Here is a 16,657-nt window from a genome sequence, read left to right on the forward strand (position 1 = left end):
CGCTATGATTAATGTTTACGAAAAAGTGCATCAAGTTGGATACCTGCAACGCTCGGTGTTAACAAGCATCCGCGGAATTAACGGCCATTGTACTTTTCCCATTTAAGGGGTGACACACTTTCTGTGGCCAGGATCGCGAGAAAACGTGCAATTCCGTGCTGGTTCGTTTCGTTTCCTGGTTGGAGCAACGATCCGGCCGGTCGTTAGCCGCGGCACGTTGCATCGTGTGCATGCTGTTGCATATTGCATCGTCCGATTGTCTGGCGAAGCAATCACGCTGAAACATAGGAAAGCCGCGAATCAACCAGTCATCTCGTAACCAACCCAATTTTTACCGGCAAAGGGGACTGGAAAGGTTTCCTTGTATCTACCTGATGCATCGAAGAATGAATTTAAGCGAATTAAGCGAAGTATTCAAAGCGTTGCATGGATGATTCACTTTCTATTAGTGAAACTTTTCATACAATAAATTTGAAAAATTAACATTCTACTCATACATTTTTCATTGTAGAATGGTCTGAAAAGTCTACCTATGTAAATAGACAAAAAGTGCAGTTGCATTTTTGGGTGCATCCTTGCACTCAACGTTCTGGCATGAAAGGTGTTAAGAAAGAAAAAATATCATCCAGTAGATGGTATTTTAAAATAGATATTGAAGAGTTCTCTTCTGAGGGATGTTCCTTAGCTAAATCCAGGAAGACGATCGTCTAGATCGCTTAGAGTTTCACAGTCTACTCTCTCCGCCAGGTCAACGGGTCACTCACGCCTCGAACGGTCGAGTTTTATCGAAGAAAACGGATCCTCGCGGTTGCGACACCTTTGCTCGAACAGCGGAGCCGCTTTTGTAAACGCTCGCAGATGCCAGTAGGTCAGAATATCATCCTCTTCGTCGTCGCACACTTTCTTCGGGACTTTTACTTTTCTTCACCGCTGTTGGATCAACGACATCGGAATCGTGTTCGATCCAGGAAGATGAAGCCGGTTAACTTTCTCCATTCGAACGGCTTGTAATGAGTTGGTTTTATTATAACTCGCCTCCTTTGTGCGGCTGTAATCAAACCGTTGTTTATAGGCCTGTTATTGCATTTACGGTGAGATCTAAGCCGTTTGTTAGACATCGTCTTCTTCCCTTTTGCGAAAGGTTTTTCCTTTGAACCTTCAGTTTCGACGTGTTTTTTTACTTGCGACACTTTTCAATGAAGAAATCAGCGTTTTCGATCGATTCGGAACAGGTGACAAGGCAATTTCGAGACATAATTATTACCAGTTAATCGCTTCAAGGTCCCGGTAGCCGTAAATATGCACGAGGCCGTGATATGCGAGTTACAATTCTTATCAATTCTACGCACGCCAAGGTCATCGGTTTGTTATCAACGCTTGTGCTGCCCCTTGCTCCTCCACCTGGAAGTGTACACTGTTTTTTTCTTTCCTTCTCGCGTTCGAAAACGAAAATACTTATCTGATAAACAGCCCGGCTTGTGTGCCGAAGGCACCGCTATTCCTCCTAAAATTGGCACTTATTGCAACATCCCGATGTTTGCTTTTTTTTTCTTCCACATGCGCGCTACGAATGGTAATCGACGAGAAATAACTTCTGAAGGCTGTAGATAATTAAATTCCAATGATAAGGATTTAAATTCGTTGATATTTGTTGAATGTCATGTCAAATCGAACCGGTATTGTTTTTCATTTCGCTGTTCGACAAACAACTGCGTTTAATTAATAAAATATACAGATCGTTTCAATAGTATATTTCACTTATTTTCCTTTAGTTTCCCTTCGGGGCATTAGCCGGCGTCAAGTCGCTTGACGTAATCAGTCTCGTGAGTCGGACCGACGAAACCGGGACAACTAGACGCGACCTACATATTGTTTCGTTGCTGTTACACAACCTGCGAACCAGCCAGCCAGGGTGAACGACCGCTTTCGTCGCCATGTTGTGAAAGCGTGAACCGACACCACGTGGCCCACGTGGACCACGTGCACCAAGAGTACGCCGTGGTGTCTCTCCAATTGTCTGACGAGGGAGTGTCCACTGTCGTACCGTTCCGGGGTCGAGGCAAGATCAATCGAATCCTCTCAAGACGATCGATAAAAGGAAATCGATCGACTCCTCTCGAGGAACATTGAATTTCAAAATTGATTCGATCATCTTTCTTACGTAATCCGATCTTTTGGTTCGTGAAATCAGTTCATAGATTCTTGTGAAATTTCCTTCTCGTTCGTACATGATCTTGTATTCCTTTTTTCGCGAGATTTTTGTAATTTTGTAATTGAGAGTTATTATTTCAGTGATAATTTTTTGCCGCTGGAGAGTATTTGTAATATTCCCTTGATTTTTAATTATTTTTTTTGAAGGGGAAGATATAGATATCTTATAATTGGGAATTATTACTTTGGTGATAAGTTCAGTGATAAGTAACTATGAGGTATTATGTTTTTCTATTTTTTTCGATTTTAATTGTTTTTTATATACCAATAATAGTTTACGATACCGATTAATTATTTTGATTTTCACCATTTTTTATTATCGTTATCGCATCGATGTTCGATGGAATTGCCCCGCGCGAACCTGTTACATCGACATGAACTTCCTGTCTCTAATTATTCTGGCATTGAGTAGCCACGGTAATCGGTCCACGTGTCAAAGGCGTGCATTAATTACGCTTACAACGACGCTGTTTTTAGGCGCCTTGGGTGTGCTTTTTTTTCCCTCTGTATTCCGTAACGAAATTAGAAATAAACGTGTCCAGTGGACACAGCGATATGAGAAACAGAAGCCAAGCGAACACGTAGGACGTGGAATTGACTTTAATTAGCTACATGGGCCTTGCTCCAATTAATGAGGTGAACCACTTGACCCTTTGTTCTAAACCGACTATTATTTTCTGCTACATTTCCTTTGAAACGGTGCCCTGCTTTGACAGCTCTACGATCCTCTTCTGTTACCCTGTCGATATTGGAACTTTACATTCGCTTCAATGTTCTACTATAATCGAATTCTATTTTCATTATTTCCAAATCGTGTTTTCGACGACCTCTCTCTATTAGCTCTTTATTTCAATATGTTTTATCCTTTCTTTTCTTCAGTAATTTGAAGAATATTTGAGATTTCGCGTAAGCAGATTAGTATCCTTGGCGAAGTCGTTGAAACGCTTGAGACAATCGGTACTCGAGATAAGGATAGGTACTTTGTACAGCATAAAAAATACCAGTCGTTCGAGGAGTTCAAGTGATTCAATAAATTCGAGTATATATCCTATTGATTCCAGTTATTTCAAACGAGCGTTTCCTCATTTCTCAACGAGTCACTCGGCCATTCAATTACAATTTCAATGTTCTCGATCCTAAATCTGGCGAACTCGACATCCACCGGTGTACCCATTTACACGGGACGAGAGTGGATAACGCGATTATCCTCGAAGGAAGAGTCCTCGGAGTTAGTCCACTCTCACTGTCGGCACGGTGACTCGGTGAAAGTAAAGAGATTACTTTTGCCGCCGGTCGTCCACCTCCGCGGATCCTCTGATTTCTTCGTCCTCGCCGGCAATGATTCCTCGGATGCTCGACAATGCTCGCGAAGAACGAACTTTCTTTCTACTCGGTGAAAACGATGAATCTCTCCTCGAGGAATAGAGGAGGCGTTCGCGTATTGTCTACGATCGCTGCAGGGAAAATAGGATATCTTTATTCGGGTTAATTCAGAGGGAAAGCAAGGTACAGAAGAAAGCTTTCCTGGTATCAGTCCGAGAATTTCATCGAACCGCTCGTGTCCAAAAGTAAACGCTTTGTTCCTAAAGCTCGTTGTCGATTCCATGAAACGAAAAAGTGGAAAAGCAAAAAAACAGGGAAAGAAATTGAACGAAAACAAAGACAACGAGATGGAAAACTCGATATGCAATCCTGACGTTTTGCGAAACCGAGCCATTGTTTGGAAAGCTCCTGTGTTCGATAAAATTGTCAGAAACGTTGCGTGTGTTTACAGTTAGCAAAAAGCTCCTGCGACAATAAAGCCGGATCCCTATGTCGGACCAGGGTGAAACATAAGCGCGAGAAGCCATTGTGAGGACGAAATTAGTTCGTTCGATATTTTCTGAACTTTCTCTCGATTCAGCTCGCGATTACCCGCGACTTTTTGTATTCTTTTTTTTCGTTTATCGTCTGCGAGGATTGTCTCTTGGCAGTGGGCTCGTAAACCACCCACGATTGGGCCATAGTTTAGGGGAAATTACACGGTTACCACTCGGCTAAACAGGACAATCAAATCCCAGGGTTTACAGTCGATGTTCAACAGTCATCTGGTCCGAAGGGGACAAACGGGATGTGGTTTTTGTTCATCGATGAGTGTTTCGACGATTCTTGGAGTTTCTTTAAGCACGCTTTGTTTGTCCCTTTCGAGCAGAAATTATGATATTTTCAAGTTTCAAGGAAAATCATGATTGTACACTGACAATGAATCGAAAAGGTGGTACGATTATTCTTTTTTCATATTCGTTCAGCGACGAGTGGATCATCTGGAATACAATATAATAGACCAAATATTGAGAAAAAAAAAAAATGAATATAATAGAATTTCATATGAGATCCTTATTGAAGTTTCTCGGTGTCAAATATATCTATTGTTATAGACAAGAATAGGTAGGTACTTCTTTTTTGTTAAGCAATGTCAGTTATTTTTGCTTCGACAAAAGAACATTGGCTGATCTTTAGTTGCGTTTGCAGCCACGTGTATGCTTCACCAATAAATAAACGTATGTGTTTCAATAGTACGAGCATCGGCAAAATTTTTTTGACGAAATATTGGGTCAAGGTTTCAAGAAACATTAAAGTTTCATGTTCTCGTTTGAAGAATGGCCTGAATATTGAGCAACGATTTTCAATGTGCATTGCGATACAATAAAAATTTGTTGACCTAACAACTGTAATACCAATAAGCATTACAATAGCTTCTTATCGTTCTATGTATGATCTAATAAAATTTCTTATCCAAATCAACGGAATGATTATTTGATTATCCACTTGACTTAAAACGCATTGGATCCTTCTAAACACATATCACATCTTCTCCATGAAATCACAGTTTCCAATCGAATGCCGCCAAAAAAGGTCTCCGCAAGATAGTCCAGCCGGATGAATCAGTTCGCAGGACCTGTTCAACTAGACTCCCGGTTCCGTTCGCGTCACCCATGCCCGTACACCTTGTTCTCCATTCTGTATATCGTTTTCCTTTTCGTTGGCACTCTCGGTTTCTTCGTGATCCCGGCTCTCCTTTCTCGCGTAGCGACACTAAAAATATCATGAAAATCAGCCGGCTGGTCGAACAATGAACATCGTGTTTATCTTCCCGCCTTATTATTATTGCCCGTTCGACCGTAGGAGGACCGTGAGCGACCCGTTGAAGGGCACGCGTGGGCGTTTGGAACCGGCGAAAATGTTGCGTGTGCCTGTTAGTGCGTGAGTGCACACGCGAACTCCTGACCGCTGTTCGTCTACGTGCAAATGTCAATGACGTCTAAAAATAGGCCGACCAGGCATCCACCACGGTTTGCTGTCTCCTCCAGATACGCTGGAACGTTTGGCGAGAATCGAGGCTGACCCTGACATCGAGCGACCCGCTCGAGATTATTGGGGGATGGTCACCTTGACGTGGCGATGACAGAACACCGAGGGGAGATTATCCGCTCTTCCTTTCTTTTTTTTTTCCTCTTTCCCGTCGTCCTTTCATTCCTGTTATCGTTATTAGCCGTCTGGCCTTTTGAACGAGGATTTTTGTTTCGGCTGTCTTTGATCCTGCCTCCCGTGGGTGGATCTGACTGATGCTGCTGTTTAATGAAGGGTTGGACGGATCAATGTTTTTCAGAAACGAGATAATTATAGTATTTCGATACCGAGAAGAGGACATCGATAGTGGGACAGATCGTTTGCCTAAACAACTTAATGGCAAAGCACGAAACGTTTCGCAGCCTCACCGTCGTTTTTAATGACCGAAATTGAAATTAATCGTGGCACGTCTCGTGAAACTAGCTGACAGCAGGGGCATAAGCTATTAAACGGTTAAACTATACGGTCCATTCCTCAGCTCGGTGTGGCAAGTCCCACGGGCTTGTGTCATTGAAATTTTTCTAGTCGTTACAGTAATAGTCTCTATCGCATAGCGGATATATATACATATACATATATATTAAAAAAAAGAGTCAAAGGGGAGATGGAAAGGTTGAGAATGTTACGTAATATCTGTCTAAATGTGTCGTCAGTCGGTTCACGCCCACACGTACAAACCGATCATCTTCAAGAACATCGTCTCCTATCAGCAGGATGCTCGATTTTACGTAACAAGGGCTGAGAATTCGTGGAATCAGTCTGACACATGTATCCGTGTTCGCAGAACAGAAAATATATTTACTATTCAGGATACACGTGTACGATTTACGGTAATCTTCCTCTCGTTTCCAGATCTCTTTACTCCTTTCGGATTTTCTAATTTGTTACCGAGAATTTGTGCCAGTTTATCATTGGATGGAAGAAAGTTTTTTATAAAAATTTGGCAACATTTCTTTGCCGAGATAAATGAAGATTTGAGGAACCGTTGATTACACCACGAAGATCTCGGGGCTATTTTTAGTATATCACTCTTTCAAGAAATTCGTGGCATCTTACAGTTACGAATTTCAAAGTTAATTAGAATCAAACAAGCATGTTGATAGACACCATTTACGTAATTTTTGGTTGCGATCGATGACCTTGTCATACTTGCCAATAGGTAAGGTTATGGGTGAGAAGACCTTGAGGAAAGTGGCCCTGGTTGACAGAGTTATTAGCCGTCCGGAAGAATAGTCGGTAGTTACATATCGCGTGCCTTTTTCTACCTGAAACGGGCCTGCCGATTGCTTAACGTCACGTCGAGATGTTGGCAAATATAACCTTCCTCCGTCTGGTCCGACGAATGTGCCCATGGAAAGGGCGACAGTCGCGTCTCTTTAGAACACTGATTATGGAGTAACGGATGAACCTTGACCCACCTACTGAAAGGTACGATCACGATGAAGAATCGAACGAACCTTGACCTGTCTATCCGTACGTACGATTGGCCGAAGAGGAATCGGTTTCCAGCGTGGTTACATATTCGATATTTACTCGTATCAGTGTCAATATTTGATCCGGATTTGTGAAATACCCGCCGTAAAGCGGAGGAACGATATTTACTGGTAATATCAGGTTGTTGCATATCAAGTAGTCAATTTCGAAACATAGAAAAAGTCTGACAAACATTGATGACATAAAAGTTTCCCAAAATAGCACTTACGATACATCAAATCGAAGCTTGAAGCTTCGTTTAAATGACTATGTAAAGATTTCGTGGATATTCTTATTATAAAATGGCTGTTTATTAATTTAAAGTAACAGCGAAGAAATTTGGAACGCGCGAGATCCGATATAAATCGATGACATAAAGGTGCTGTAAAACAGCATTTAGAATGAAACTTCCGGTAATTTCGGCGACTGGCAGACCCAAATAAAAGTCGGAAATAGCAATGTAAACGCTACTGTAATGAAACAGGGTTCGACGAACCTTGACACTCGAACCACGTGCTTTATATTCGGACCTTGTTTATGCTCGTGCACATCCGAGTGCACTTTTCGCGGACGATTCAACAAGTGATTCAGCCGCGAAACGAACACGAGGAAAGCATTGTCATCGTTGCACCTTTTTCACCGGAACGCCAGAAATATCGCGGAAGAGAATTGTTTTTTACGAGAACATTTGACATTTGATTCGTTGCCAATCTTTCGATGACTATTCATCGGTTTCTTTCCTCGCGTTCTGTTTGCTTAACGAGAAAGGAAGGAAATACATAAATAAAATGCATAAAATGGAAATGAAAAAGGAGGAAAAATTTGCGTGGCATAAAAATTGGACGATATCTTTTGGTTGTGTACGAGTTTTATATGAAATACGCAAGGAGGGTGAAGAAGGTGGAAAGCAAAGAGTAAAGAGCAATACCGCCAGGCTTTTGACCGACGACAAGACGGCTCTTTAATTGAGATTCAACTCCTGGCACGGATAATCAAGTGAGTCAGCGTTTGCAGTTGTCTATCCGCCTCCCTTTCTGTCTGCTGGAATTCCAGTCTGACGAATCAATCGACCACGAAAGCGAGACACGATCTACCGATCGATCCACGCATCACGGTTAATTTAACCTGTTCATTTGATTTATTTTTTCATTTATCAAACGCACGTACAAATGGTCAATTTAGAGACCAACCCCCCCTAACTCTGTCATACTTAATTATTCTTCCAATCGTGAAGACACGAAAGAAATATTTTATCGTTATGCGTATTTCTACACGAGTCATTTTTTGACAACATTCTGAACGAGGAAAATATCTCAGGATATAAAAATGTCAACTTTGATGTACTCAGAGGAATTTTTAGGAAAAAGAATATGATGATTTTTTAAAGAAATTCTTGACTGGCACGAACGAACCAAGTCTCATACAGTTTTGATTGCAAGGTGGACGTGCAAATGCGTTAACCTTGGAGGTTTGAAATCAATGCGAGTCGCATTGTTCGTTGAAACAAGCAAGCAGTCAGCGAGACCTTGGATCCGCCTTCGTTCTCTGAATTATTGGGGCAACAAACGTCAAACGGTTGATTTTAATTGGTCAGATAACACGATTGAACGAGCACTAGTCGCGAAACAGCAGCCTCGCGTTGGATTTCTTTACGCGAGGTCGACGAATCATTTTCCATATACAGATATTACATATTACCAATCCTCAATTCATTGTTCAACAGAGAAAATTCAGATCATTGATGAATATATTTTGCTTCGTAAATCTTTGAAATCCGGATCGGGATAATCAAACATTCCAGGCTGTTAATAAACATTATCCTCATAAATTCAATCGGCTGATCGCTGATAATGATACAGAAAATTGAGATGGAAATAGTCGAATGTTTAAATGAAGAAGATCTTGCTATATATCTGACAGTTTGTAAGCCATTTGATACTTGATTAAATAATCCGACGAAAACGTGCGGCCGCCAACAAGTTGCTTCAAGGAGAACAGAATTGACACGTGGGTACGTTTAGAAGGAGTCGAAAAGGCTTGAGGAACACGTACAAACAAAATTCACAACGAGAATTTAACGACAGGCCTGACGAGAGCAATTCGTTGATTCGCCTAATTCCCGTTATAGCCAGCCTTGCCCTGGATCGCGTCTCGGCTCCTTCGGGCTAATTTGTATAATTGTTTTTAACAATAGAGCGCCACGGGAACGCCGTTGGATCCAAAGCGCACAGATTCCTCCACGTGAACGTGGCTAAGTGCGAGTTAACCGAATCACCTCGTTTCTTAATCTCCTCCAAATTGAAGGAAGTAACACTAAAACGGTCTATTAAACTCGAGAAAACTATTCGTATAAAAATTTATTTTCTTTTTCTTCCTTTGTCGAGCTAAGTTTTGATAGTTTAACTTTGCAACTTGCACGTTTCGATAAAGGGAAACGTCGAAAGTGTACTTCTGCAAGGTTTCCGCTCCTTAGATGATGTCACAGTTCTTGTTAATGTTGTGACCGTAAGTGATAACCCATTTCTCAATATATACAAATTTATCTTAAACGAAGAAAGCCTTTCGGGGATAATACGATGCTTGAAAAAATTCCGTCAAAAATTATGTACGAAAATGATCACAGCTAATGATATGTATAAATAGCAGCCGAATTTGAAATTAACATTCAAGTTTGTGAAACAAGGCTGAGATGCACGAGCCCCTGGAATTAATTCATTCGAACAGGAGGGATCCTCGGTTCGGTATAATGGATTTGTCTTTATTTGCGGCAAATTACATTAGCAGGGCGACACATGGTGCGATGACGCGAGATGAAATCGATAAATCGTTTCTCAGATACGAGCAAGCAAGTATCGATAGTGGTCGCTCGAATTACATGATGTCAATTAACCGCGATCATTTGCTCGAGGAAAGGAGAGCAAGTTTCTTCTTGTCGAAATTCATGAAAAAAAGAAACGTATCGCTCGAAATTGAGCAAATTTTGTCATACAATAGATTGTCTATTAATGGAACTAAAGAAACTTTGATAATATCACGTAGAAATTTCCTAGTACATATGTATGTACCCTTAGTCGATATCATCGTCCACGTGCGTGAAGGTGCGTGCGTCATTAACAGGCAGAGTTAATTACTTCCGGCTTAGGAATCGTTCAATCATGAATAACATTAAGCGAGCAACCTTCGGGCTCGACACATTTATGATGTCAAAGTCATTACAAAACGGCAATTTTATGTTTGTAAAACAGAAAGATAAGTATCTCTCAATTGCTTATTGTTAGCAACGTAATGTGACCAGAATGAAACGCTTGAAAAATGATACGTGAAAGAAGTTTTTTCAAATTTTCAAACCGCACTGGTTTGGATGATGAAAAAACAATTAATCGTAATCTCCCTCCCCGCACTCTGGTTACAACAGCCTGAAACGGCGAAAGATTGCGTGTTTCCGGTTTGAGTCAAGAATGAAGATTGACCTTGATACCAGAGTGCCAACAGAAACTACGAAACATAAGACTAAAATATTTCAGCATGCGGCAACCACGGTTTGCGCACAACTGACTGGGTGCATTATTGACTGTGTGCCAGATAAGTCATGATATGTAGAAAACTGCCACATATCCGCTATTCATTAGCGTGAAATTCGCTGTTGGTCGGGTCAGTCACGACCCAAAGATACGAATAACGATTTTCAAATAAAGAACCACAATGGATTCGCTTGAGAGTAAAGCTTGCGCGAGAAATATACTCGAAACGTAACAGAAAATGCATTCGCTATGCAACATTGACGGGACAATGAGAAACAAAGTCAGTAAATGTTTCCAATGTGGGTTCAAACGAGAAATCAATTGAAAAGAGGTAAATTCTATGTATTTTTGACCCTCGAATCCAAAACTGTTGATAAAATTTGGGGGTCGCTTGTACTTTTTAAGATAGGTTAGGTTAGGTTATCAGAAAAAATATAACTTACCTCACGGCAAAAACTTGGTCAGTCAACAATAGTCTCCTTAAACGAAGTGTTAAAAGTGGTACATGGCTAGCCAATTCTAATCTTGATATCACGACGATTGCCTGTTTTATTAGATATTTTCTCATGATGCGTCCTCCACACTGTGCACTCTATGAATTAGTAATGGGCGACGCAGTATCGATATTTGGAATATCGATATTTCTTATTAGTTCAAATATCGATATTTTGTACCAATGTATCAAATATGTTTATTATATATAAAACAAATATTTGACTAGTCTATTTTTTACTGAACTGCACTTCTAATTTAATTGTACATATTGATATCAATAATATTAAGTATCGATACTGCAATATATCGTCATGTTAAATATGGATACAAAATATCGATATTTGAACTGAACAATATCGATACTATATCGTCCATCACTAGTTCATAGAGTGCACAGAAAATATCCAATAAAACGGGCAATCGTGATATCAAGATTAGAATTGGCTAGCCACGTACCACTTTTAACAGTTCGTTTAAGGAGACTATTGTTGACTGGTCAAGCTTTTGCCGTGAGGTAAGTTATATTTTTTCTGATAACCTAACCTAACCTATGTAGGTTATTGATGCGCTTTAAAAGTAGCGTCTACCTCAGAAAGTCATTAACTTTTGAAAATAATGATTTTATGTCAATATTTACCACAATATCTTAGTAAATACAAGCGACACCTAAATTTTATCAACAGTTTTGGATTCGGGGGGCAAAAATATATAGAATTTACCTCTTTTCAATTGATTTCTCGTTGGGGCTCTAATCGTAGACATTTACCACAATGTCGAGTCCTTCGATTTTTACGACGCTATGCAAGCATTTATAACTCGTCAATGGTGAAACGTGTATCTAGCCGATTTCAAAAGTAGCTCACGGAGAATTGAAAATGGAACAGGACCATTTCTTCCGTAGAAACGAATCACGAGCGGTATCGGCTTGAATTAATCGAAGAAATATATCAAAAGATATTTAGAAGATGAAACGACGTTAACTGTCTCGAGGCTCGAATCATAAGTCCGATTAGTCACGAATCAGCTTTAACAACACCTTCCAGTGCACGTTGCTTCTTTTCACGTAACCTCGTGGCCATTATCTAACCAGGAAACGTCCTATTGACTAATATTGTTTGCAATACCATTATTATATCATCGCCTAGGTGGTCATTATTGCGCAACTATGCCGTCCTTTCCGATACCTCCACGTTCCTCCAGTTTGATCTCTCAAATCTCTTGTCTACTTAATTCTTCTCGTGCTGAACCACGAAGAGGAACACGTAACGTTGCTAGTCGAGGAAGATTTTTACGACGGATCTTTTAATCTTTTTCGAACGACCACGATGTTGCGAAGTAGCTATATTGTTAAATGGGCCTAGGAGACACTTGGGGTTCTTTCTATTCGAGTTTCATTGCCTGCAACTGTTTAACGATCTTTTAAGATGCGGTTCATTTTCAGAGAATAGATGTTCACATCTGCGTTCGAAAATCTAGGTTGGGTTTAATAAAATAGAACCGTGTTATTGTTCGTGAATCGTTTAAATGGTGTATTCTAGTACCGCTGCAGAGGCTCGGTTATATTTTCTATGTCCGAGGGTTATTCGAGAAACAACTGTTGAATTACTGAATTAGCATCGAATACTTGAAAGAAAAAAGATTCAAGTGCAAAGTCTATAGTCTTTAACTTGTTATCTGCAATGAATTTCCTTAGAACATCTAACGATTCTGACAGAGCAGTTCGCTTTGAAGTAAACTTGTTTAAATTTGAACGGTATATAATGGGAGAGCGAGTGAAAATATTTACCAAATCGTGGTGGTCGCGCAGTTTAACTCGAGTATCCGAATGCCAAGAGCTCGGTTCGATCTGCCGGGATCGCCGTGACCCCGGCCGCAACAACCCCCGTGCGGGAAATTGCGATCTCACCTTCGTTTGCTGGCAATGCCAGCCAACGACCTTGGCCTTGCCCGAATAAGACAACCTTGGCGTCGGATCGATGCGACCACCACTCGGCCGTGCAACTGCAACCGGGAAGCAACTGAATTCGAGCCACTTCTCACGTGTTCCCGGTTTAGATGCATCGCGTGCATTACATCCAACGCGTAAAACGCTTTTACTCTCAGATATTCTATGAACCTTCTTCCACCCTCCTCTCGGTACATCCGCTTTTCCACGAGAAACGCAATGCTCCTAATGCATTTCGAAACTTTATGCAAGTATTTGGACTTAAGAAAAGCTGATGTAAATCGCAGTAACGTTTGGCAAGTGTTTATTTTGGTGAATCATGAAATTGGAACGGTTCGTACTTCGAGTAAGCAGAGTTTTCTTCCGTATACCCAAAATGGAAATGTAAAAGTTCATTCTGCAGTCGTTTTGAACATCAGAAAATCACGTCTCTCGTTGGCAGGATTGCACAACGTTATGCGAGATGTATGATGCGACAGCAGTTTTTTTTTTTTCTGACCATGAAGTGCATTGTCACTTGTGGAATATTCCGCGAACATCGAAATGCACTCGCGTTAAATGCTAATGATTATAGCGGATAAAATGTTCAGGACACAAACAAGCATTATCTTATACAGTGGGCTATACGTGTAATAGGGTACTCCTTAGCACGATTGCATCAAATCAGTGACATTAGTGAAAAAAGATACCTAAATCAATACTGATATCATCGAAAATGAATGAGGAGGCGTATAAGACCTAGTCTATCCGAAATTTTTTGATAAACTAAAAAGAAAAAGATGATCCGCCGAAACCGGTCGACCTTACGCGTTAACCTTGCAAACGAGTGGCTCAAGGGTGCAGGAATTGATAGGTCCAAAGATTTACAGTTACCGATGACGCGTAGTTCCCGGTTGGCAAAAGACGAATTACCTGTAATTCCCCGCGTTAAACGGCGCCTTCGCTTCGTACAACTCGGTGCAAAGTTGCCCGCGGATCGGCTGTACGCGCACGAGCGTGCATCTCTCCTCTCCGCTTCGACGACGCTCGTAGGAAGGTTCCACGAGCGACGACGACGGGTGTCGGTGGCACCGAACGTCGACGTTGTACAAGGACAAGGCCACGTGGTCACGGGCAGCCCGGGACGAACACGTATACATAGATAGATAAACATCGGCTACCAGTCATGCTCCAACGCTATACAACTCGACGACCGCCTATAATCGCCACCGTTATTAATTAGATCCAATATAAATACACGAAGAAAGTTTTGTACTACCTCTGATGTAGATCTATGAATGATCGAACATCGAGAGCCAGGATTTACTCGCTTCAATGTTTGAATTCTGTAACGTTCAAACAGGTTGCCTCGTGAAACCTTGGCTCGTGTCACAATGTTTATCACAAATATGATTTTTGAAACACATTGTAAATTTAACGTTGGTGTTACAACACCTTTACTTTGGTGAAATCTTATCTAAGTAATAGCTTCTTGAATATTGATTAGCATACTTTTTATGAACTGCATATGATGTATATTTCAATTGTATCGAATAGTAATGTAGAGTGTAGTAATGTAGAAATACTGAACTGTTTACCAATTATTTATCCAAACAAATTACACAACGGTACGAGTGATTTTTTATGTAACAACGTTGAATTCGAACAAGTGGAATAAATGGAGTACGAGCAAAATTGCTATTTAATTAATGAAACTTGTTTTTCCCTTGGCTGCTCTCTGTCCGATCAACGCGCGCTCATTTCACTTACGCTTTAATTTCACGGTTATCGCGATACTGCAAATATCTGTCACGTGTCGCGGGTACACAAGTACGATAAAAATAAATGCGATGATACTGGTAGAACATTTTTCATCGGTGGAAAATAGTGGTGCACACTATTACACGAACGTTCCATACGTAATCCTAACGTACGGTGCTATAATAAAACGTTCTAAAATATCTTAGGCGCAAGTAATCGATACTATCCTACCACAACGCCACGTTATATATGCTCCAATACAATTATACGCGCAATTTAGTTACGTATTAATGAATTTTTTTACACTTCTCTAAATGTTAGAGAACTGTAAAAATGCATAAGAGAATCTTTAAAATTATAAACTCGGAATTCCATTAACATAATTAAAAATATAATTACGTAATTTGGTGAAAAAAACTGGTCCGAATAATTAGCGAGGTCCTCGTAATCACCCAACTGTTACACATGGGTGTTCCGGGATTCGTGGCGCACCTACGTGCTTAACGTTTCAAGGACTCACCCGAGGAACACCGAAGATCGTACGACACCAACCTTGAGGAAGACGCACGTGTTCCGTACGTCGAGCGGGCCGGCCTTGAAATTTGTACGGATCGACAAGTTTCGGCGTGGCAGCGCGCCGTTCCGTGCCGCGTCGCGTCGCGACGCGCGGTCACTCGAGACGCCTCCGTTTACGAAACAGATAATCTCTGGTTCAGAGGAGCGGGAAATCGAGCAAGGTGATAGCAATGCACTTTATGCCACGTCCATCAGGATCGAACCAAGTGACGGCGACCTTGGCGATCCGATCTTCAGGTGAAATTATACTTTCGAACTTGTTCCCATCGGGCAGTTTATCGATTCCGATGATTTATCGCGATGGCCGTTCGCCTTGGATGAAACCTGCCATTCTGGCATGGAAATAGGATTTTTCTAAATGATCCTTTGTCACGCGTATTGTCGTACGTGCATCGGACAGATAAAATATGAAGGTTTCAGTGTATTTCAGGAAACTTTTTGAGCTGCGCTCGCGTTTTTTACGTGCAATGACGTGTTCTCGATTACATAAAACGGCTCTGCCCTTGTCTTCTCCGATTGGCGTTGCATTTTCTGATCTCGGATTATCGCGATCGCACGCCTTTAAGCGGATTTTTGGGAAGGTTACCGTTGCGGACAGGCGGCGCAAAGTTTTGCTTGAAAATTTTTCATGTAACTTTTGTGTTTCAAATTCTTACCATGTACGAGTACTTTTGTCCCTCGTGGCTTCGTTATCGGCCGCTCGTTTTGCCGCGATATCGGAGTGATTCAGCGGCAGACGAGTTCAAGTACGGATCCAAAGCAAAGCGTCGTCAGATCTTAACCTCGAGCAACGTCACGATTGTTTGATTATATTGCCGCTTCGCGGAAACTTTATCTACGGTCTTCCCAGCCTTGAGCTCGACGCTGTTTGGATCTGAACGCCCGTGGTAGATGCTTTGATTTCCGATTTCATCCGCGTATCGCGGCGCGGTTTCGCCGCGTTTATTATTTCGTTACTCGCCAGCGTTTCTATGCTTCCCCTCGTGATTGATCTAGCATTTTATTTTCTAGATATCTCGAGTTTGAAAATTCTAGCTTATCATTTTATACAAATTCTGAGCTGTCGAGATAATCTCAGAAGGATGGTACTGCATTTTTCCTCGAATAAATAAGGGGGATGATTTTTTTCCTAATTGAAAAATGATGTTCATACGAAGTTGGAATGACAAAGCTTGGGATTTTCCTTTTTTCCTGGTCACCACGCACGATATTCCAATCGCCGAAGGGAAAGTTTCGGAAGGACGATGAGTGTCCAAAGGACATCTATTTTAAAATCCGTCCGTCCGTCCGAATGACATCAGCCGAG

The 16,657-nt window shown here is 41.2% G+C and overlaps 1 protein-coding gene across 6 annotated transcripts in view; it reads right to left on the reverse strand.

The window, feature by feature from the left end:
• The window catches only part of LOC117601888 (uncharacterized), an 86,165-nt gene that overhangs the window by 40,655 nt on the left and 28,853 nt on the right, over positions 1–16,657 (reverse strand). For 3 of the 6 annotated variants that reach the window (XR_013063248.1, XR_013063249.1, XM_076691553.1), the window contains exon 2: positions 44–277. The exons of 2 other annotated variants lie outside the window; for them this stretch is intronic. Coding sequence is in view for 2 of the 4 variants with exons in the window: in XM_076691553.1 (XP_076547668.1) it covers positions 44–102 (59 nt within the window). In the remaining 2 variants the exon portion in view is untranslated. Of the gene's footprint in view, positions 1–43; positions 278–11,038; positions 13,882–16,657 lie in introns of those variants that run through there. One more of the 6 variants, XM_034319225.2, reaches the window with a different exon arrangement.

This window comes from Osmia lignaria, chromosome 13 (genome assembly GCF_051020975.1).
Source record: "Osmia lignaria lignaria isolate PbOS001 chromosome 13, iyOsmLign1, whole genome shotgun sequence".
Lineage (NCBI taxonomy): Eukaryota > Metazoa > Arthropoda > Insecta > Hymenoptera > Megachilidae > Osmia > Osmia lignaria.